The sequence below is a fragment of the Pempheris klunzingeri genome, chromosome 5, assembly GCF_042242105.1.
Source record: "Pempheris klunzingeri isolate RE-2024b chromosome 5, fPemKlu1.hap1, whole genome shotgun sequence".
NCBI lineage: Eukaryota > Metazoa > Chordata > Actinopteri > Acropomatiformes > Pempheridae > Pempheris > Pempheris klunzingeri.
The window spans coordinates 410001-432088 of record NC_092016.1 but is presented as its reverse complement, the minus strand read 5'-3'; the positions used below and the strand labels follow the sequence as shown (position 1 = coordinate 432088).

General features: G+C 50.5%; 2 protein-coding genes across 2 annotated transcripts; both read right to left on the bottom strand.

Moving 5' to 3' along the window:
* Positions 1-6: 6 nt before the first annotated feature.
* Positions 7-13200, bottom strand: nfatc3b (nuclear factor of activated T cells 3b). Its single transcript, XM_070830216.1, has 10 exons — positions 12901-13200; positions 9983-10643; positions 8342-8740; positions 7619-7781; positions 5954-6153; positions 5523-5695; positions 5072-5212; positions 4920-4975; positions 3279-4266; positions 7-1192 (listed from the first exon to the last, which is right to left on the bottom strand). Exons 1-10 carry the CDS (start codon positions 12971-12973, stop codon positions 1056-1058), a joined length of 2991 nt encoding a protein of 996 aa, XP_070686317.1. The 5' UTR covers positions 12974-13200; the 3' UTR covers positions 7-1055.
* A 1797-nt stretch (positions 13201-14997) lies between these two features.
* On the bottom strand, positions 14998-21305 carry dus2 (dihydrouridine synthase 2). The gene is made up of 17 exons (XM_070830374.1): positions 21262-21305; positions 20898-20952; positions 20485-20622; positions 20334-20379; positions 19599-19690; positions 19475-19518; positions 19090-19150; positions 18938-18985; positions 18794-18859; positions 18549-18619; positions 17975-18061; positions 17603-17771; positions 17308-17429; positions 17093-17233; positions 16434-16521; positions 15778-15851; positions 14998-15265 (listed from the first exon to the last, which is right to left on the bottom strand). Exons 3-17 carry the CDS (start codon positions 20605-20607, stop codon positions 14998-15000), a joined length of 1500 nt encoding a protein of 499 aa, XP_070686475.1. The 5' UTR covers positions 20608-20622; positions 20898-20952; positions 21262-21305.
* Between the last annotated feature and the right edge of the window lie 783 nt (positions 21306-22088).

The following is a 22088-nucleotide window of genomic DNA, read 5'->3' as shown; positions in this document are numbered from 1 at the left end:
CACATGTTGGTTTCCTTCGTTTTACTTCAACCTGACGACACATTTCTAGATTTCAGCATCTGAAGCTTCACAGCAGAACAGCATCAAGTGTGGAAACGTACAGACAGTAAAACCAAGCTATAAAAACAGAAATGATCAGCTGAAGGACTCAAGTCTTTACTGGACCACATCCACAGTATCAAAAATAGATTTCATAATTAATCGGCCAATAAATAATGACAGAATTTCTCTTTTTTGTGTGACTTTGTCACTGATTGTTGTGACAATAAAGAACTCCACTGTTTCTCCCCCTGGTCCTCTGTGTCCACATCCTGGTGTCTGAGTGACTGGTAGGTAGTAAAAGTGTTGGAACTGGTCCAGTAGATCACCTCAGCCAGCAGACACCAAACGGGCAACATGGAAGATCCTTTTGGTTTAACCACAAACAGCCGTTATATCGCTCTCTGCACACACACCAGACTACATTCACTAAAACAGGGATTTTAGTTCTCTGGTCTGCTGCTGCCTCCATCAGTCAGAGTGTTACTGTGTTACACAAATGTTGTGTTGGAACCAAACAAAGTTTTTAAAACACACTTCCTCACTCCTGTTCTCTAAAATCCCCGTTTTAGTGAATGTAGTCTGGTGTGTGTGCTGTTTGTGGTTAAACCAAAAGGATCTTCCATGTTGCCCGTTTGGTGGCTGCTGGCTGAGGTGATCTACTGGACCAGTTCCAACACTTTTACTACCTACCAGTCACTCACACACCAGGATGTGGACAGAGAGGATCATGGGGGGAAACAGGGGAGTGACCCTTTAAAGCTCTTTGAGTTACAGCCCTTTGGTTGGATTCTACATTCGAATTCGTCATGAAAAGCTAAAAAATCTTTGGTTAGTAGTCTCTTCCTGAGTCAGATGAGGAAACAGTAATGTGATACCCTGACGATGAGACGAGGCGGCGGCCCGTCGGAGGCTGCTGATTGGTTCTCAGGCACTTGAGGATCAGTTTGTGCAAACGTGACCGTCGGTTTGTTTCTGTCCAGAAAGCGAACAGTAGAAGAAGAACAGCGGTGGAGCTACTGAGGGCCTCCACAGTACGGCGGAGCGGCGGCGCCGGGTTTCTGCTCCCAGTCGTACTGGTGGTACTGGTCAAACTGGTCGGGCAGGGCGCCGCTGCTCAGACTGCCGATGTCCCTGTCGATGATCTCGTTCACTGCAACAACAAACAAGCAGGAGACGTGATTATTGATTAGATGAGAGGACAGAGGGCTGGATGTTTAGTTCTCTGACGGATCAGTCAGTGGAGCTTCAGTTATTTTCACTTTGATACACAAATCAGCATTAAATATAAAGTGGAACTGAGAGAGTCACTAAACGCACCGCTGAGCACAGCCTGGGGGGTTTGGAGTGGTTGCTATGAGGTTGCTAGGTGGTTAAAAATCATAAACCCTGAAAGTCGTGAGACAGACCGGTAACCTGTCCACGCTGCTGGCCCAGTGCATGCTGGGAGGATTACAGGTGGATGGCGTGCAGCAGACGTGTCTCCATGGTAACCGTCACAGAAAATAACATGAAACAGACGTTTTGTTGTTGAAATGAGCAGAAACATACAAAAGTATAACATTCAGGTCAAACAGTAACATACGGGGGGGGGGGGGGGGGGCGTTTAAAAGAGAACGTCTGGACACCCTCAGAGGACAAGCTTCACAAGAGAAAACACAAGGCCGAACGCCATGACGCCGATCCAACCTCAAAGTGAAGCCATGAATCAGTCTCACAAACTCTCAGAGACCCTCGTCCCTTCTTTAGACTCATCAGCAGCTTGTTGCTAACAGAGGCGGTGCAGCAGACATGGCGGCCAGCAGAGGGAGCGTCTGGACGTCTGTGACATGTGGTGGAGCGTCTGGACGTCTGTGACATGTGGTGGAGCGTCTGGACGTCTGTGAGCCCGTAGGAGAGATAAAGTGTCCTGATGCGGCGCAGCAGCGTCTGATTACTGACTAATCCGTTAATGACCCCGACCTGACAGGACGCCATAAACCGGCGCTGCAGGTTGTGTTTATTATCATCAGCAGCAATAATAAAGCTGCTCCCTTCAGGCTAAACATAGACCTGCTGTGAAACCTGAAGCCCCCCCCCCCCCCACACACACACACACACACACACACACACACACACACACAGGGGCAGAGAGTGGGGAGAGGGGTAAGAAGACGTCCTGGTGTCTGAGTGACTGGTAGGTAGTAAAAGTGTGGAACTGGTCCAGTAGATCACCTCAGCCAGCAGCCACCAAACGGGCTGCAACATAACCCAAACACACCAGACTCCATTGACAAAAACAGGGATTTTAGCTGACAGGCCGGCCGTCAGTGTGCTCACCTGCCAGTCATTTACACACCTGGACGTGGACGTGGACAGGTAGACAGGTAGACAGGTAGGGTTAGACACAGCAGAGTGAACCCCCAGTAGATCCTCGGCCCCCCTGCCAAATGTTTTTCTCTCTCCAGGACTTAAATAAATGAGGGGGTGAGGGGGGGGGCAGGGTCCTGACAACAGCTGCTGCCCCCCCCCCTCACCCCCCCCAACTGTGGTACAGCAACACATTTAACCTTCGTCTGACCAGCAACACACACAGGAAGCTGCTATTATTAACCAGCTCACACTCACAGTACTTAGCAGTAGTTAGCAGTAGTTAGTAGTAGTAGTAGTTAGCAGTAGTTAGTAGTAGTTAGCAGTAGTTAGTAGTAGTTAGTAGTAGTCGTAGTAGTAGTAGTAGTAGTTATTGGTAGTTAGTAGTAGTAGTAGTTATCAGTAGTTAGTAGTAGTAGTAGTAGTAGTTATTAGTAGTAGTAGTTAGTAGTAGTAGTTATCAGTAGTTAGTAGTAGTTAGTAGTAGTAGTAGTTATCAGGTAGTTAGTAGTAGTTAGCAGTAGTTAGTAGTAGTTAGTAGTAGTTAGTAGTAGTTAGTAGTAGTAGTAGTTATCAGTAGTTAGTAGTAGTAGTAGTTAGTAGTAGTAGTAGTAGTTATCAGTAGTTAGTAGTAGTTAGTAGTAGTAGTAGTTATCAGTAGTTAGTAGTAGTAGTAGTTAGTAGTAGTAGTAGTAGTTATCAGTAGTTAGTAGTAGTTAGCAGTAGTTAGTAGTAGTAGTAGTAGTAGTAGTAGTTATCAGTAGTTAGTAGTAGTAGTAGTAGTTAGTAGTAGTTAGTAGTAGTAGTAGTTATCAGTAGTTAGTAGTAGTAGTAGTTAGTAGTGGTATCTAGTAGCAGTAGCACTGTAACAAAGACGCCCGGCCTCCTACCATCATCCAGAGTGATCTCCTGGAGGCCCAGGGAGCTCAGGTTCGGGGGGGGGTCTTCTGGCTCCTCCTTGATGCTCAGCGCCCCCCCTGGGCCAGGGAGGAGAGAGTCCTTCTGGGGGGTGGGAAGGGTCCCAAAGCCTCCTCTGGCTCTGGAGCTGAGAGACGTGGAGGCTTCAGGCTGAGGTCCACCAGAGGCGGCGGGGGGGATGGTGAAGGTCTGGAGGGGGGAGGCCTGGGGAGGCATGGTGGGGATCAGGTGGGGGACCGAGGAGGTCTGAGGGGGGGCAGTGAAGGTCTGAGGAGGCAGGATGGAGGTCTGAGAGGGGTGAAGGGGGGCGGAGGAGGTCTGAGGGGGGGCAGTGAAGGTCTGAGGAGGCAGGATGGAGGTCTGAGAGGGGTGAAGGGGGGCGGAGGAGGTCTGAGGGGGGGCAGTGAAGGTCTGAGGAGGCAGGATGGAGGTCTGAGAGGGGTGAAGGGGGGCGGAGGAGGTCTGAGGGGGGGCAGTGAAGGTCTGAGGAGGCTGGATGGAGGTCTGAGAGGGGTGAAGGGGGGCGGAAGAGGTCTGAGGGGGGGCAGTGAAGGTCTGAGGAGGCTGGATGGAGGTCTGAGAGGGGTGAAGGGGGGCGGAGGAGGAAGAGGAGGTGTGAGGAAACATTAAGGAGGGAGGGGGGTGATGAAGACGAGGCACGCCGTGGGAAGGAGGACCACAATGCACTGGGACGTCACAGGAGTCGTAATAAAGCGGGTCGGGGCCGAGCGCTCGGCCAAGGGAGGGCAGTTGGCAGGACGCCAGAGAGAAGCCAGGTGGATTGTGGGAGATGCAGTCCGTGTCCCAGTGCTCCTGTTTGAGGACACGCCCACCTGCAGGCAGGTAAGTGAAGCTCTGCGTCAGACTTCTTCTTCTCTTCCCATTTGAGACGTAGAACTGGACCTCGACCGGAGCCGACGTCTTCTTATGGTACGGAGGAACCTCCACCACGATGCTGGACTGGAGACAGAAACACGTGAAGGACGCACCCGAAGACTACAAGAACCAGAGGACAGAGGACTACAAGAACCAGAGGACAGAGGACTACAAGAACCAGAGGACAGAGGACTACAAGAACCAGAGGACAGAGGACTACAAGAACCAGAGGACTACAGAGGACTACAAGAACCAGAGGACTACAGAGGACTACAGAGGACAGAGGACTACAACAACCAGAGGACAGAGGACTACAAGAACCAGAGGACAGAGGACTACAACAACCAGAGGACTACAGAGGACTACAAGAACCAGAGGACAGAGGACTACAGAGGACAGAGGACTACAACAACCAGAGGACAGAGGACTACAAGAACCAGAGGACAGAGGACTACAGAGGACAGAGGACTACAAGAACCAGAGGACAGAGGACTACAGAGGACAGAGGACAGAGGACCAGAGGACTACAGAGGACAGAGGACTACAACAACCAGAGGACAGAGGACTACAGAGGACAGAGGACTACAGAGGACAGAGGACGGAGGACTACAAGAACCAGAGGACAGAGGACCAGAGGACTACAAGAACCAGAGGACAGTTCTTCATCTCATCTATGAACAAAATGTGTTTTCATGCAGTTTTTTTAAATAAAGCTGTTAAATAAAGTTTGAACTCACTCCGCTGCTTTTCTCCGGCACAAACCTGCCGTCTGTCTCCCACAGAGCTCTGCCATCTGCAGGGACACAAACGTGGTGATTTAAAGTGGTCGTTCAGGAGCAGCGCGGTGACGATGTGCTGTTTAACGAGGAGAAAGCGCTAACGGCCTCACCGGGGCCCTTCTCCGCAAACACCACCCTGGACTGGGCGGACATGTTGGAGCCGCTGATGAGCAGCTCGTCTCCTCCGTCCGCCGAGCCGCTGGCCGGGCTGAAGCTCTCCACCTGAGGCAGCTCCTGGCCTGAGCGCTGGGCTGAAACACAGCACAGACGTGTGGTGGGTCACATGACCGCCTCCATCACGAGCACACGTCCTGACAGAGGAAACGTTCACCCAGCGGGAGAACAAAAACCTCCCTGATTACGATCTATGAACCATGAAGCAAACCCTGAACCCCCCCCGAGCTTCCTCCTCTGCTCGTTCGGCTGTAATCTGGTTTCCAAATGCAGATGACCCCCCCCCCCCCCCCCCCAGCTCACCCTCCGCTCACTGTGACCTCACTGGAAGTCACGCAGTCACAAATGAGATGTAAATGTGCCGTGTGAATGCCGCAGGTGACTCACAGCACTCCACAGGAACAGAGGCCGCCTGCAGCCACAGCATCCGGCCGTCCGGCCGGGGGACGGTGGCCCTGAACACAACGCGCACCCTCGTGTTCTTCCGCCCGATGTCCGTCTCACCCTTCTTCAGCTCGATGTCGGCGTTACGCAGCTTCAGGATGCCGGCGCAGTCGATGCTGTGGGACAGAAAACCGGGAGACAACTTCACGTTCCTGTGACGTCTACATGTGCTGCAGTGGTTTGTTAGCTTGTGTACGTAGACACCAGACTCCATTCACAAAAACAGGGATTTTAGCTCCCAGGACTCAGGAGCTGCTGCTCTGCTCCACCTCCACCTCCATCAGTCAGTGTGTCTGTGTTGTCGTGGCAGCAGCACCAGACCAGCAGCTCCTGTAACCTGGGAGCTAAAGTGAGTGTGTTTGTCCCTCTGTTACCTGGCGGACATGTTGTTTTCTGGAAGCAGAGGGATCTCCAGGACTTTGGTGCCCCCCATCAGTTTCTCCTGGCAGGTGGTGGTGACCATCTTCCCCGTCACCCGGTGGACCTGGTAGAAGGAATGAGGGCGGAGGTAGCGGTCGTCCGCGGTGCCGATGAACAGCAGCAGGCTGACCGGCTGCTCGCTGTATCCGTTCAGCTGGAAACACACATCGAATGAAACACACACCTGGTGAACAAACACACCTGGTGAACACACACACACACCTGGTGAACACACACACCTGGTGAACACACACACACACACACACACACACACACACACCTGGTGAACACACACACACACACACACACACACACCTGGTGAACACACACACCTGGTGAACACACACACCTGGTGAACACACACACACACACACACACACCTGGTGAACACACACACACACACACACACACACACCTGGTGAACACACACACACACACACACACACACCTGGTGAACACACACACCTGGTGAACACACACCTGGTGAACACACACCTGGTGAACACACACCTGGTGAACACACACACACACACCTGGTGAACACACACACACACACACACACACCTGGTGAACACACACACACACACACACACACACACACACACACACACACACCTGGTGAACACACACACCTGGTGAACACACACACACACACACACACACACACACACCTGGTGAACACACACACACACACACACACACACCTGGTGAACACACACACACACACACACACACACACACACACCTGGTGAACACACACACACACACACACACACACACACACACCTGGTGAACCTTATTAGAACATGTTCTAAATATGTTCATCCTGATCATGTTATGATGAGTAAATGATGATAAAGTGAATAAATAATAAAAGATCAAATCATCTGAACGTGTAAAAGTTGATTCTTTCACAGCAGGATTCTGTAAAATGAATTCAAGTAAACACACGACGTCGGGTTAGTTCTGGTTAGTTCTGGTTAGTTCTGTGGTTCTGGTTAGTTCTGGTTAGTTCTGTGGTTCTGTGTCCTGATGTCTGGTTAGTTCTGGTTAGTTCTGGTTAGTTCTGGTTAGTTCTGTGGTTCTGTGTCCTGATGTCTGGTTAGTTCTGGTTAGTTCTGTGGTTCTGTGTCCTGATGTCTGGTTAGTTCTGGTTAGTTCTGTGGTTCTGTGTCCTGATGTCTGGTTAGTTCTGGTTAGTTCTGGTTAGTTCTGTGGTTCTGTGTCCTGATGTCTGGTTAGTTCTGGTTAGTTCTGGTTAGTTCTGTGGTTCTGTGTCCTGATGTCTGGTTAGTTCTGGTTAGTTCTGGTTAGTTCTGTGGTTCTGTGTCCTGCGCCCGCTGAGATCTGCAGCAGGAAGCCCGTCTGAGAGCGTGACGCCCAGAATAGCCCGCTGGTGTCCGTTACATACGAGGCCTTGACGAAGCTTCACGTGCCTCAGCCTGCTGCTGTTCTCTGATCCCGCCGGGCCACCGGACCTCAAACACGACCTGAGCCCCCCCCCCCCATCACTGTAACCTGTAACACCCACTAAACTAAACTAAACCTGTGGAAACAGTTGCTCAGAGCCCACAGGAGTTGAGATGGAAGATTTCCTGAAGTCAAACTGAGTGTGTTACCTTGACGACAGGATGTCCTGCAGTCGCTGCCTTGATGGACCCTCTGCTGCCCTCCGTCTCGTAATGCGCCCTGTGGTACGATCTGGGCTGGACCTCCAGCTTTAGCTCACACTGGTCAAACTGGCCGGGCAGAGGCCAGTCCAGAGGGGGGGGCGACGAGGTCCTGGAGGCAGAGAATGATCAGATACGGCGAGACGACTATTGTTTTTCTAATTGTTCTAATTGTAGGAAGCTGACAGCATCATGGAAAGGATCCCTACAGAGAGAGACCTGGAAGATCCTTTTGGTTTAACCACAAACAGCACACACACCAGACTACATTCACTAAAACAGGGATTTTAGAGCTGCTGCTCCATCAGTCAGTGTGTTTGTTAGGGTGTGTTGGATCTGAACTAACCCTTTAAAGCACGTACACACCCTTTAAAGCACCAAAGTCACAAAATAACACGAAGCAGCAGCTCCTGTGTTCCATGAAGTAAAATTACTGCTTTTGTCAATGGAGTCTGGTGGCTTTGAAGAGATGCAGTTACAGTCATTTAGACGCCAGGATGTGAACAAATAGAGCCAAAGTATAAAAACACAGGAGAGCTCCATTACTCCATAACATCCCTTTCACTCCAGCTGGAGGAAATTAGAACCATAAATGATTAAAAAACAAAAACGGGCTGATTTTCAGAGAAGAGGCACGTTTCAAAGAAGTGATGACTGGTGAAGTAACCCCACCTGAACAGAGGAGCGTTTCCTGGTTTGGGTTTGTTCCAGTTGAAGTGGGACGGCACCTGAAGGAAGAGCTCGGCCAGGCCGTCCTGTTCACGTCCCTCCTCCCCGGGGGAGTCCAGGAAGGGCTCCAGTCCCGGGTCCCCCTGACCGGCCAGCGCGCCCAGCTGGCTCCCTGACGTCCTCCTGGTCTTGGAGGGGACATCCAGCTCCTGGTGGCCGGACATCAGGAGGGGCCCCAGAGCGCCGGCGGGGCTTCCCACCCAGGTGTCGTCCGTCACGCTGCCCCGCGGAGAGGCGCCCGGCGTAGGGCTGGGGGAGCGGTGGGGGGAGGGCGAGCGGGCGTGGGGGTCAGCACTGGAGTGGCGCCTCTTCCCGCAGGGGGAGGTCGGTCTGGAGGACGGCCTGAGAAGGAAGTCCAGTCAGGATTATCAGGATGTTACTAATCACTCACTTTCATATTCAACATCTGACCCAAAGCTTTGAGACAAACGTCCTGGACAGAACTAAAGTGTGTTGGTGTTTTTAAACTATATAATAATCATCTCATGATATTCGACTGTAAAACTCCACCAATATTCCAGATGGAAACGAACCGCAGCGCTTTAATATCACGTCTCTGTAAGACTCCTTTTATTGGTGCTAACTGTTGTGTCACTGTTGGCTGCCCGGCCTTGTGTGTGTTTTGTGTATGCTGGGTGGAAACAGTGAGGTCTGTATGTAACCTGAGAGGCGGTACTCAGGGGGAAAAAGGTTCTTTAAAGGAGAACTCCACTGTTTCTCCCCCTGGTCCTCTGTGTCCACATCCTGGAGTCTGAATGACTGGTGGCTAGTGAAAGTGTTGGAACTGGTCCAGTAGATCACCTCAGAGTGTTATTCTAAGTGTGTGACAGCATTATGGAAAGGATCCCTACAGAGAGAGACACACCATCACACACACCAGACTCCCTACGTAAAAACAGTCATTTAACCTGACAGAACAGAGGAGTTGCTGGTCTACACAAACTCGATCTAGACAACAGTAGACCGGAAACTCCGACTGCCTCGAGTTTAGGAATTGCTTCTGTAATAGGAAGAAACAGCCGATATGTCACTCTCTTCAAACCCACCAGACTCTATTGACAAAATGGGTAATTTTACACAGTATTTGTTGTTCAACCGCTGCCTCTATCAATTAGTTGGTTTGAGATAAATCTGTAACTTTGGTGTTTCAAAGGATTTGTTCAGATCCAACACAGTATTATACACTCAATAACACAGACACTGATGGAGGCAGCAGCAGAGCAGCAGCTCTAAAATCCCTGTTTTAGTGAATGTAGTCTGGTGTGTGTGCTGTTTGTGGTTAAACCAAAAGGATCTTCCAGGTCTCTCTCTGTAGGGATCCTTTCCATGATGCTGTCACACACTTAGAATAACACTCTGAGCCTGTCAGTGGATCAAACAAGCTCTTTTAGTGGACCTACTGTGATCAGGTGCAGTTGTCCCAAAGGATCACGTTCCAACACTTTTACTACCTACCAGTCCTTCAGACACCAGGATGTGGACACAGAGGACCAGGGGGAGAAACAGTGGAGTGACCCTTTAATCTTTTTGCTCCACGTCTCCACCTAATTAAGTCCCTGATCTGGAGGCCATGTTGGCGTGTACCTGGAGGTGGGCCGGCGGTTCAGCCAGCTCTCCTCGGTGACACTGGTGCGAGGGGAGTGGCACGGCGACTGACGCGGCGACTGATGAGGTGACAGCGCCGGGCTGAAGGCCAGAGGATGCTGGTACTTCTGCTGCCACAGCTCCACCCCAAAGGCCCCGCCCCCGCAGCCCGGGGAGCCCAGCGGCGAGCCGAGCGGGGACCCCAGGGTGAGACGGGAGGCGTCGTGCAGCTCCCCGTCCACGTCGTCGTAGACGTGGGAGAAGGACTCGCAGGAGGAGAGGTCGGACATCCAGCTCCTGGAGGACAGGCTGCTGCAGGGGCTCGGGCAGAGGACCTGGTCCCGGTAGCAGGGGTCCAGGGGCAGGTAGAGCTGGTCTCTGGACCAGGATGTGTCGGGGTAACCGCCTTCCGCCCCGCCCACCACCAAAACGTCCCGCCCGCCGCCCGGCTCCACGTGGCTGTTCGGAGCTATAGAGGTGATCTGGATACTGGGGCAGTCGAAGGCTCGGGGGTTCCCCTGGGCTCCGTACTGGGGCCCCTGGTAGCCCACATGCTGGTAGTCGTTCACCGTGGGGAAACATGGGGGGGGGCTCTGCAGCTCGAGCAGGACGGGCCGCTCGGCCGAGGGAGGCGTCCTCACGTCCGGACCTGTGAGACGAACTGACGAGCAAATCAGACGTGAGACGGTTTGTGTTCGTCACCTGACAGGTAACTAACAGCATCACCTGGTTCCACTAACTAGTATATAACTAATCATTATTACATCATATAATAAAACACCAACCAGAGTCTGAAGCTGAAATACTTTAACTTTTTATTGATTAACATCATTTTTGTTTTATTAACATTTTATTGATCTTAAATATTTGATTCTATTTTAACATTTGATCTTTTTTGCTCTTATTATTGATCTGTTATTATCTAAATCCATTTTTAACGTCCATCATTAACGCACTTTGAACTGTATTTGATTTGAATGAAGGCTGTTAATCAGTTTAATAGATTGATCGATCAGACGTCTGATACCAAAGAAAATATTTAAACTTAATTATTGTTCAACATTTTATATTAAAGAAAAGTAAATATTCCTTCTGTTAACTTTTGATTGACAGGACCATGTTGTCACTGTGGCTGTGGTGTGTATCTATTATTGATTATTAATACACACACACACACACACTATTAATACTCCTGTTTCTCGCTCTCACTCCTTCATGCAAAAGAGGCGTCAAAGCAGCAACTGTGTGGGGGGGGCAGTTCAACAGCCAACAGCCACCTCAACCCCCCTCCCCAGGGACTGGGGGGGGCGATGCCCGCTGCCAGCTGGACGCCACCGAGCAGTTAGAAAACCAGGAAGTAAAACCTGCTGATGGCAGACAGGCATCTATCTGTCTCTCTCCCTGTCTATCTGTCTGCCTGCCTGTGTCTCTGTGTGTTTCTGTCTCTCTGTCTGTCTGTCTGTCTATCTGTCTGCCTGTCTCTCTGTCTGTCTGCCTGTCTCTCTCCCTGTCTATCTGTCTGCCTGTCTCTCTCCCTGTCTGTCTGTCTGCCTGTCTCTCTCCCTGTCTATCTGTCTGCCTGTCTCTCTCTCTGTCTGTCTGTCTGTCTGCCTGCCTGTGTCTCTCCCTGTCTCTCTGTCTGTCTGCCTGTCTCTCTCCCTGTCTGTCTGTCTGTCTGTCTGCCTGTCTCTCTCTGTCTCTCTCCCTGTCTATCTGTCTGCCTGCCTGTGTCTCTGTGTGTTTCTATCTCTCTGCCTGTCTGTCTCTCTGATGGTCTGTGGCTCAGACATTCATGCTCCCCTCAGGATGAACTCTGATCATGTTATTGATCCTCTGATCTTTGACCCACCCTTATTGGAGAAGCTGTCTATCAAAGTGATCAGCTGATAAATAAATGGATCCTTTCAGACCTGATCTTTGGTTTGGAGTCAGCTCCACCTGTCAACCTGTGGAGGGAGTCTCTCTCTACTTTCTAACGTTATTGATCAGATGTTCAGACAAAAACAGGATCAAACAGTGTGGATGGATACTTCTCCCTGATAGGTGATTAGTGAGTCATGAATGATTAGTGATCATTCACATCAGAAAAGACCAAAGGCTGATCAATACATTCAGACTGATCAGTGGCTGTGATCAATGGCTGTGATCAGCTCCCAGGAGCCTCAGTCACTCACTTCTCTTCCTCCTGTTGAACGTTTTAAAAGTCACCTGAACCCACCAACAGACACCTGGAGGTGTCACATCCGCCAAAACAACACGACCCCACTTCCGACTACACTTTTCAAAGTAAAAGCCCGCGTCTCTAATGGCGAGCCAACATGTATGCAACAGTTGTTTTAAGCCAGTTTAGAAGTAAAACACTCAGAAGCATTAAAATGTTCTTTCTGTTCTGGCTTCTGTCCATTTCACTGTTTCCTGTAATACTGAAGTTTTAACTCTGAACGAGTTGTTCAGTTACATTTCAGACATTTAATTACCTGCATGTTGTGTTTCAGTTGTATTATTAATATATTATTAATAAGAAGCACTACTGAGCTCAGCTCACCTGAGGTTTGCTTTATTTAAAGCAGATCTGCACCTTCTTGTTTCTTGAGTTAGATTGTAATTTCTCTGCTTTATTGATTACCTTTAGGTTGTACAGGGGGTCAGCAGGCAGGTGTAGGACCAGCATGCACCTGGGGCAGAGTAGCAGGAACCACAAACTATCTGTTCTTTAATTTGCTTATTTTTATAGAAATGAACCCCCAGAACCACAGAACCTCTGCGGGACTTGTTCTACCTTCACACTGTGAACAACAGTACCAGCAGGGGCTTTTACTTTGAAGCCCCCGTGCTCAGCTTCCGGTGTGGCTGCTAACTGCCGCTAGCTTGGCGCGGCTACCAGGCTAACTAACGGCTGCGGACGGAGTCGGAGTTACCTGCCGAGCGCGCGCCGTCGTCCTCAAAGCTCAGCCGGAAGTCCAGCTCCTCCGCGCTGTTTAACGTGGACATTGAACCGGAGACGCGCCGACTGTCCGTTAATAAACCGTCTGTCCGTCCGCTAACACCGACCTGTCTCACTCTCTCCTTCCATCCGACTGAAAGCAGAAGTCCGTCTCCGCGCCAAAAGCGACACTTTGACTAATTCCGCCGCTCAGAGTTGTTCTCCGACATCAACACGACCGATAATCGGGATCAATAAGCCCGCGGACGTGCCATGGTCGGGAGAACTTGTTCTTCTTCGCTGCTTCTGTTTGTGTCGCTGCTGAGTTTCTCTCAGTCCTCCAGGCTGATCCCCGCGCTGCATTCATGGCCTGCTCGGAAACTCCACTTCCCTGAACACAGACGGTTTCCGCCTATGTGATGAATAATAAACATCCTGAGAGACCGAATGAGAAACTCTCAGAATCAGGACAAAGTTTCCCCCCAGAAAAACAAAAACTATTGAGATAAGACATAAAATCACCAGCTCTGCGCTCTCTAAAGTGATTTCAGATCCTAAATTATTACTGTAAGTTTATTTTGTATATTTAGTTTCTCGTTTAAATGACATCCAGCCTGCCGATGTGTTTTAGTACAATTATTAAATCACACTGTGAAAGCCAGAATCTCAAATATGTAAAATTTGCCTCTAAATCAACGTAATATGATTGTCAATACTTTTAAATCTAAATTAATGACATTAAAACTATTTAAATTGGAGTTGTATGAATTTACATTAATCATGAAACAATCTGTAAATGTTAGAGGAGGAAACATTAATTTATACTAAGCTGAATTTAAAAGCCTCAATGAAACTTTTTACAACAAAACTAAATTTTTCTGTTGCTTATTTTATTTCTTTTCTCTCTATTACTGCTTATCTGCCTCTGTTGCTGCTGTAATATGTAAATTTCCCCCTATGGGCGATCAATAAAGTCTATCTAATCTAATCTAATCTAGTTTTTCAGCGGTTAAAGACAGAACAGAGGAAACTGAATTCATGTTTTTAATGTCAGTTGTTCTGGTGGCACAGTGAACGTCATAGATGTTCATGTCAATAATTTCTAACCTTATTATGTAACTGTTCACATCCATCCTTCCACAGTGTCGCAGCACAACTTTGTTGGTTCATCTGTGAACTCAAACAGCTCGCTGGTCATATCTCCCAGTGCCCCTGAAGGCACCCTTAGCGCCCCGTGATGACGTCAGAGGCTAGGTGGTTCAAACCAGGACTGTCAGAGTTTAAATTAAAAGACAAACCCAGATTATTTCAACCACTCAGCACCACTGGGGTCATCACAACCAAGGAACCTGAAGGCAACAGTTGGCTCCTTCATGTTTTTAATCATGTTTGTCTCAGGAGTTCGTTCACATCGATCAAAATAAAATAAGATGAAAATAACACTCTGAAACGTGATCCTTTGGGACAACTGCAATCTCTGCACACACACCAGACTACATTCACTAAAACAGGGATTTTAGAGCTGCTGCTCTGCCGCTGCCTCCATCAGCAGCTCCTGTGTCCTGTTCTCTAAAATCCCTGTTTTAGTGAATGTAGTCTGGTGTGTGTGCTGTTTGTGGTTAAACCAAAAGGATCTTCCAGGTCTCTCTCTGTAGGGATCCTTTCCATGATGCTGTCACACACTTAGAATAACACTCTGAGCCTGTCAGAACATGAAGGTGGACGACAGCAGAAACATGTGGCTCCATTTATCGACTTCAGTCTGACAGTGAAACTCGTTCAAACCAGAATCAGGCGTTAAGTTTAAGGACCATCCAAGATCAGGACAAAAGAAGTTCTTCTGTAAGGCACAGAGGTTTAAGTTAATACGAGTTCTTGAAATATCTGAAGTGATGAAACTCTAACGTGACCCCCCCAGGCGCCCCCCAAACCAGGCGACGAACAGTGAACTGTCCTAAAACATGAAGGGAAGGAGAGCTGAAAAAACACAAGAGGAAAAGCTTCTTTTTAAACTGTTTGGTTCCTCTGCTCCATCCTCCTCCTTAAAACAAGAGACGTCTGTCACCCCCGCTAACCCCCCGCTAACCCCCCGCTAACCCCTCGGCTCCTCTGGGGGCGTGTCCGGTCTGTGCTGGTCTCCGTTGGCCAGCGCGGCGGTCTTGGACCCGTCCGTGTCCTGGATGGCGGCTGCGTGGCGTTTCTTGCTCCCCTGCTCCTCTGTGCCGCCGTTGGTCTTCCCGTCTCTCTTCCTCTTGCAGACCAGGCCGGAGTCTTCCTCTCCGATGCGACCCTCCGGTACCCCCAGGACTCGCAGACACACGATGGCGGCCGCCTGTTCGGCAAACTTCTTTGACTTCTCCCTGAGAAACGAGCAGACGGTCAGCGTGCCGTGTGGAGACTCTGCCTCGGTGATCTCCGCTCCTCCAACACACCAGACTCCATTCAGAAAAACACTGTTTCTGCCTCTCAGGAGCTGCTGGGAGACTTTGGGGTTTAGTTTTAAAACGCTCGAGTGTTTTTGTCAGTGAGTGTGTGTGTGTGTGTGTGTGTGTGTGTGTGTGACTGTGTGTGTGTGTGTGTGTGTGTGTGACTGTGTGTGACTGTGTGTGACTGTGTGTGTGTGTGTGTGTGACTGTGTGTGTGTGTGACTGTGTGTGTGTGTGACTGTGTGTGTGTGTGAGTGTGTGTGTGTGTGTGTGTGACTGTGTGTGACTGTGTGTGTGTGTGACTGTGTGTGACTGTGTGTGTGTGACTGTGTGTGTGTGACTGTGTGTGTGTGAGTGTGTGTGTGTGACTGTGTGTGTGTGACTGTGTGTGTGTGACTGTGTGTGTGTGTGTGTGACTGTGTGTGTGTGTGTGTGTGTGTACTGACCACAGTGAAGATCTGTACTTCCTCTCTGCTACCCTCACAGTGGACTGAAAGGCTCGATCCTGAGAGCGCTGCACCTGAACACACAATCAGCTGATCAGATAGAAGCAGACCGACTGTTCTGATTCAGGACGAAGCAGCTGATGATTAACATCATCATCATCACAGTGGAGGAAACCTGGGAACCATCAGTACCAGTCCACCATCAGTCCAGTCCAGTCCAGTACCAGTCCACCATCAGTCCAGTACCAGTCCAGTACCAGTCCACCATCAGTCCAGTCCAGTACCAGTCCACCATCAGTCCAGTCCACCATCAGTACCAGTCCACCATCAGTCCAGTCCAGTCCAGTACCAGTCCACCATCAGTCCAGTCCAGTCCAGTACCAGTCCACCATCAGTACCAGTCCACCATCAGTACCAGTCCACCATCAGTCCAGTCCAGTCCAGTACCAGTCCACCATCAGTCCAGTCTAGTACCAGTCCACCATTAGTCCAGTCCAGTCCAGTACCAGTCCACCATCAGTCCAGTACCAGTCCACCATCAGCCCAGTCCAATACCAGTACCAGTCCACCATCAGTCCAGTCCAGTACCAGTCTCACCCTGCGGATCACGTTTCAGAGCTGTGTCCCTTCTCGGTTTTGGTGGTTCTGGTTCTTACCGTCTCGTAGGCCGGCTGCTCCAGCTTCTCCTTGCGGCTCCACTCCAGCAGGAACATCTTGGGGGTGATCTGGGGGGGGTACTCTCTCCTGGACCCAGAGAGACAGCAGACCCTCAAACACCTCAGTAGAAACACACACACACTCTCACACTCTCACACACACGCACACACACACGCACACACTCTCACGCACACACACACTCTCACACTCACACACTCTCACACACACACACTCTCACACACTCTCACACTCTCACACACTCTCACACACTCTCACACTCACACACACTCACACACACTCTCACACTCTCACACACTCTCACACACTCTCACACACTCTCACACACTCTCACACACTCTCACACTCACACACACACACACACTCTCACACACTCTCACACACTCTCACACACTCTCACACTCTCACACACTCTCACACACTCACACACTCTCACACACTCTCACACACTCTCACACACTCTCACACTCACACACACACTCACACTCACACACACTCTCACACTCTCACACACTCTCACACACACTCTCACACACTCTCACACACTCTCACACTCTCACACACACTCACACACACTCACACACACTCACACACACTCACACACACTCACACACACACTCTCACACACACACACACTGACCGCTCAAACTTGACGGCCATGCTGGTCACGTCTCCGTCCACCTCTGGTCGGTCCGGCTGGCTGCTGCTCTGCAGGCCGTCCCTCCTGGTCCGCAGCCGGTCCTGGGTCTGCCGGTAGAGCTGCTGCAGCCCGTACGCCTCGCTGCAACACATGCACACCGCGTCACGCCACGTCGGCGACCTGTCACCGGGAACACACGAGGAAAAGTCCCGCACCTGATCTCGGCGCTGGTCTGAGCCGCCTGCACCCTCTTCCCCAGAGGAGACTCCACCTTGTCTCTGAGCATCTGGCACAGGCAGTACTTGGTGTTGAAGACGTTGTTGTCGTACCGGATCGCCTGCGAGACACGAGACAACCGGAACAGAGTCGGTGAGCATCGGCTCCTCAGAGGTCCCCGCGGACTGAGGGGTAACTCCTCTGGAGACCCCGCACCTGATCGCAGCAGGTCACTACAAGTGTTTTTAGCCTCAGGGAATCTGATCAGATCTCTAGTTGACCTCTGTCACTCACATATTTGAGGTAATCCTCCATGACCTTCTCCACAGGAAGCGGTCCGTGGTTACTGAACACCGAAGCGTTCCACATGGCGGCGCGGGCCAACATGACGGACGATGCGCCCGTCGCCCTCCTGAACTCCTCGATGTCGCCGTTGGTCTTCACCAGATCCAGAGATCCTCCGCTGCAGGAGAGACGGGACGTCGGCGGCTTTAACCAACAAACATCGTCTGTTTGTGCTTCAGTCTGAGAACTACTGACGTTTGTCTGATACCTGGACTAAACATCGTCTTAAAGAACCCTCCTGGTGGTGCGTTTAGGGACACGACAACACTTCAGATTTTACAGCTACACCCTGATGTGTCATCAGTAACAGTGACGGCTTACTTGGCGATGACGGGGATGGAAACCGCCTGAGCGACGGCCTGAATGTAGTCGCAGTGGACCGGGTGTCTGGGACGCTCGTCCTTAAACCTGAACAGGAAGGAAAGGAAGGAAGGGAAGGAAGGAAGGAAGGAAGGCTGAGTGTCTCTGACTGGATCAGACTCATGACAAGAGTCTAGCAGGTGTGAGAGCATCCTGATCCACTAAAGCCTCACGTTCAACATGACCGACATGTGAACCTGCTTCTGTGTCCTCATGTGCCATCGTTTGAATCTCTCTCTAGTTCAGATATCTCTGTGGATCCCATCCAGACGAACCCCGTGGTGCCAGCTGCGTATGGCAACACCACCTGGACCAACCGCCCTCCTGTTCTGCCTGCAGCCAGGAAGGGATCCACTGAGATCCTCTCATAGATTTATCTATGAGTGCACAAATGATGATACACGAGTTGCAGATGAAGATCTTCAGTTAGCAGAACATCTGTGAGACTGACTCCAGGTCAGATGAAGGTCATGAGCGAAAGCACACCGACGCCGACGTCTTTAAACGATCTGAGGTGGGACCAGCAGCTGCTTACCTGCCGTGAACGGCGACCGCGGCGACGCCGGTCTGTTCGATCCTGCGGACCAGACTGATGGTCTCCTCCAGCTGAAAGCAGCACACAGGAAAGCAGTTAGAGCAGGAAGAGATCCCAGCACCCCAGATCAATAACACCGATCCACTGGACTTTCTACTCCGAAGAATAATTCATGTTAACGTGGCGAACAAGTTTCAAACTAAATATTGTAAAAGACAAAAGAAACTGAATGTTTCACATCTTACCGACGGCAGGATCCGGATCTTACAGGTGACCGGTTTAGTGACTCCAGACACCAACTTCTTCAGGATCTGCAGAGAAAAGTTACTTCAACACTTTCTTCATGTGATCGATAACCTGCAGCCTGTCTGTCTGTCTGAAGGACTCACCGCCTCGATCTTGTCCGGATGTGACAGAAGAGCAGCTCCCATCCCGCCCTGCAAGAGGCCACAAGCCAGAATTCAGCCAGAGTTCAGCCAGAGTTCAGCCAGAGTTCAGCCAGAGTTCAGCCAGAGCAGCAGGTTGCTGACAGGAGACTCACCTTCGTGGAGTATTCTTTTGGACATCCCATATTCACGTCGATCGCAGCCACGTCGTCCTCCCTGTGAGCAGCACATTAACTTTAACCCACCAGATTCAACAAAGCATCATGGGATATAAAATGGCTCAATCACTGCTTCGGACGAATGAATGTATTTTAAATGGACTTCCGGTCATTTGAACGTGTGTCTATGAGGTTCTGTTGGACCGATTCAAAACTATGCTGAAGTAACTTCTGAGCCACAAACACGTGAGGAAACATTCGATTTGTGTTCCGTCACGTCGGCTCACTGAGCGACGAGCAAACTTTTTCTGAGTGAAGTCTGGCGAACGGATCGATCAGATCAAACAGAGGCGAACCGGGTCATGTGGTGCCGTGGACTCACACGAGCCGGGCGACGGTCAGCGCCCGGTCCGGATCGGCTGTTCCCTGGAAACCAGAGGAGGGAAGTCAGACTGAGGCCGCAGCAAACTGAAGAAACACAGCAACGATTCATGTTTCTGTCTCACCATCTGGAAGACGACTCGGCCCGTCTCTCTCTCACAGGTCCTGAACATCACTCGATCATCTGGAGCCACGAAATCCACCGTCTGCAGCACCTCTGATCAAACACACGACCCAAGACCACGAAGTTAGACTGTGGTCTGGTGTTTAAGACCACTAGACCTCCAGCTACCGGTCTACAGTGAGGGGGACCTCCGGCTACCGGTCTACAGTGAGGGGGACCTCCGGCTACCGGTCTACAGTGAGGGGGACCTCCGGCTACCGGTCTACAGTGAGGGGGACCTCCGGCTACCGGTCTACAGTGAAGAGGACCTCCGGCTACCGGTCTACAGGGAGCAGGACCTCCGGCTACCGGTCTACAGGGAGCAGGACCTCCGGCTACCGGTCTACAGGGAGCAGGACCTCCGGCTACCGGTCTACAGTGAGGGGGACCTCCGGCTACCGGTCTACAGTGAAGAGGACCTCCGGCTACCGGTCTACAGGGAGCAGGACCTCCAGCTACCGGTCTACAGTGAAGAGGACCTCCGGCTACCGGTCTACAGGGAGCAGGACCTCCAGCTACCGGTCTACAGTGAAGAGGACCTCCGGCTACCGGTCTACAGGGAGCAGGACCTCCAGCTACCGGTCTACAGTGAAGAGGACCTCCGGCTACCGGTCTACAGTGAGGAGGACCTCCAGCTACCGGTCTACAGGGAGGAGGACCTCCAGCTACCGGTCTACAGGGAGCGGGACTCTCTTACCGTTCTTCACCCTCTGACATTGGACCATTTTGATGTCGATCAGCTCCTGAAACAAACACAGTTACATCACTTTAACGCTCATAGAAACAGTGATTCTGCATGTGTCCCTCCCTCCATCCATCCCTCCCTCCCTCCCTCCATCCATCCATACCTCACAGTAAACCACATCAGCTCCGTAGTCCAGAGCCAGCAGCCTCATGGGCAGAGTCCCGACCCGGACCATGGGAGCCAGGGCGGTGACGTTCCTGAAGCTCAGCCTCTCTGCTGCCATCATGGCGGCTCAGTCGTCCTGCCGACACACGGAGCAGCCAGCAGTCAGTCCCACACTCACCTGGACCTCTGGGTTAGAAACTACCTGCTCTGGGCTCCTTCTGGTGCCGACAACCTGCTTTACTTGCAGGCGAAACTCCAGTCAAAGAAGAGCTGATTTAATGCGGCTTCGGGTGCAGCTAAAGTGCCCCCGACCAGAGGATAACTGAACACCTTTAGCTTCAGACCTGAATTTAAGCAATTTATCATTCGAGCCGACAGACAACCAGCACACATTTACCGGATCTTACCAACCTTTCACCGTTTCCTTTCACTGTGGGTCGGCAAGTTCACCGGGCTTTCTCCTGCGCTAAGAGCGGAAGATAAATCACGATTCTATTGAAATTTGATTGGAATGAACGATTCAGAGGTGTGCCGAAGTGACTACGGGGCCATAATGATTTATAGTAATATTGCATTTATGGTTTGACAAGTCTGTCCGCTAACCGACAAGCAAACATCTTCTAAACTGCGGCTTTTCTGAACGAAGTTTGGCGGAACGGATCAGAGCTATGCTATGCTAACATTCTGGCTGCTCTACCAGCGCTGCGTTTCGGTGGAACTTTACGGCGCCAATAAGGTTCAAATCTATAAGCTATAATGAGTTAAACGCACCCACCGGCATGTATGTAGTCTGTTACTGACCAGCTGCTGGAGCCTGCGGTCACGTGGAGGAAAACTGAAGCGTGCTGTCCACACTTCCTGTTTAGACTGCTACGTCATCGTGACGTCGTCCTGCAGCAACATTTTATTGGTGTAAATTTGTAAATAAATTAGGATGAATATGTCTGACAGGTTTGAACTTTGTTCTGTTTTCTCACATTTAACTTTTGATCGTTTGTGGTTGAACAAAATCTAAATCCTGATTCACCAAAATAAATTAACAAGCAAAAAAAGGTAAATTCTTTGTATTCAAGAAGGAAAAGGAAAAGCAATGAAAGTAATATTTTAAAAGTCTTCAATATCTCTCTATCTATCTTTCTATCAATGATAGAACTACAGATCAATAAAATAACTACTGATCATGTGACGTGACATCACGTGCTGCCACATTGAGGATCTGAGGTGGTTTCAGCTCTTCGTCTTATTTCTTCAGGTTTCCGGTGTTTAAGGTGTTTCCAGCACAGGTTTATCTACCTGCTGACTGGCTGGAGGAGGTCACGTGATCGACAGATCCCCTTATGACGTCATGAAGGGAGCCCGATTCACACATGTTCACTGACAGATGGAGGGCGGTCTGTAGTCAGTCTGTGGCTTCAGCAGAATACGGGACCTTTAAAACTCATGTCTGTGTCCTCTGAATGTGTTGAGACCCGTTAAATGCAGTGGTTTGAATGGATGAAGCTTCTTTCTCACAGTCACAGCAGTTTATTCTGCAAAGAGAACTACATATTCAGTGTCCTCAAACAGTCAGGATGCACATTAAAGGGACCGTCCGTATTATCT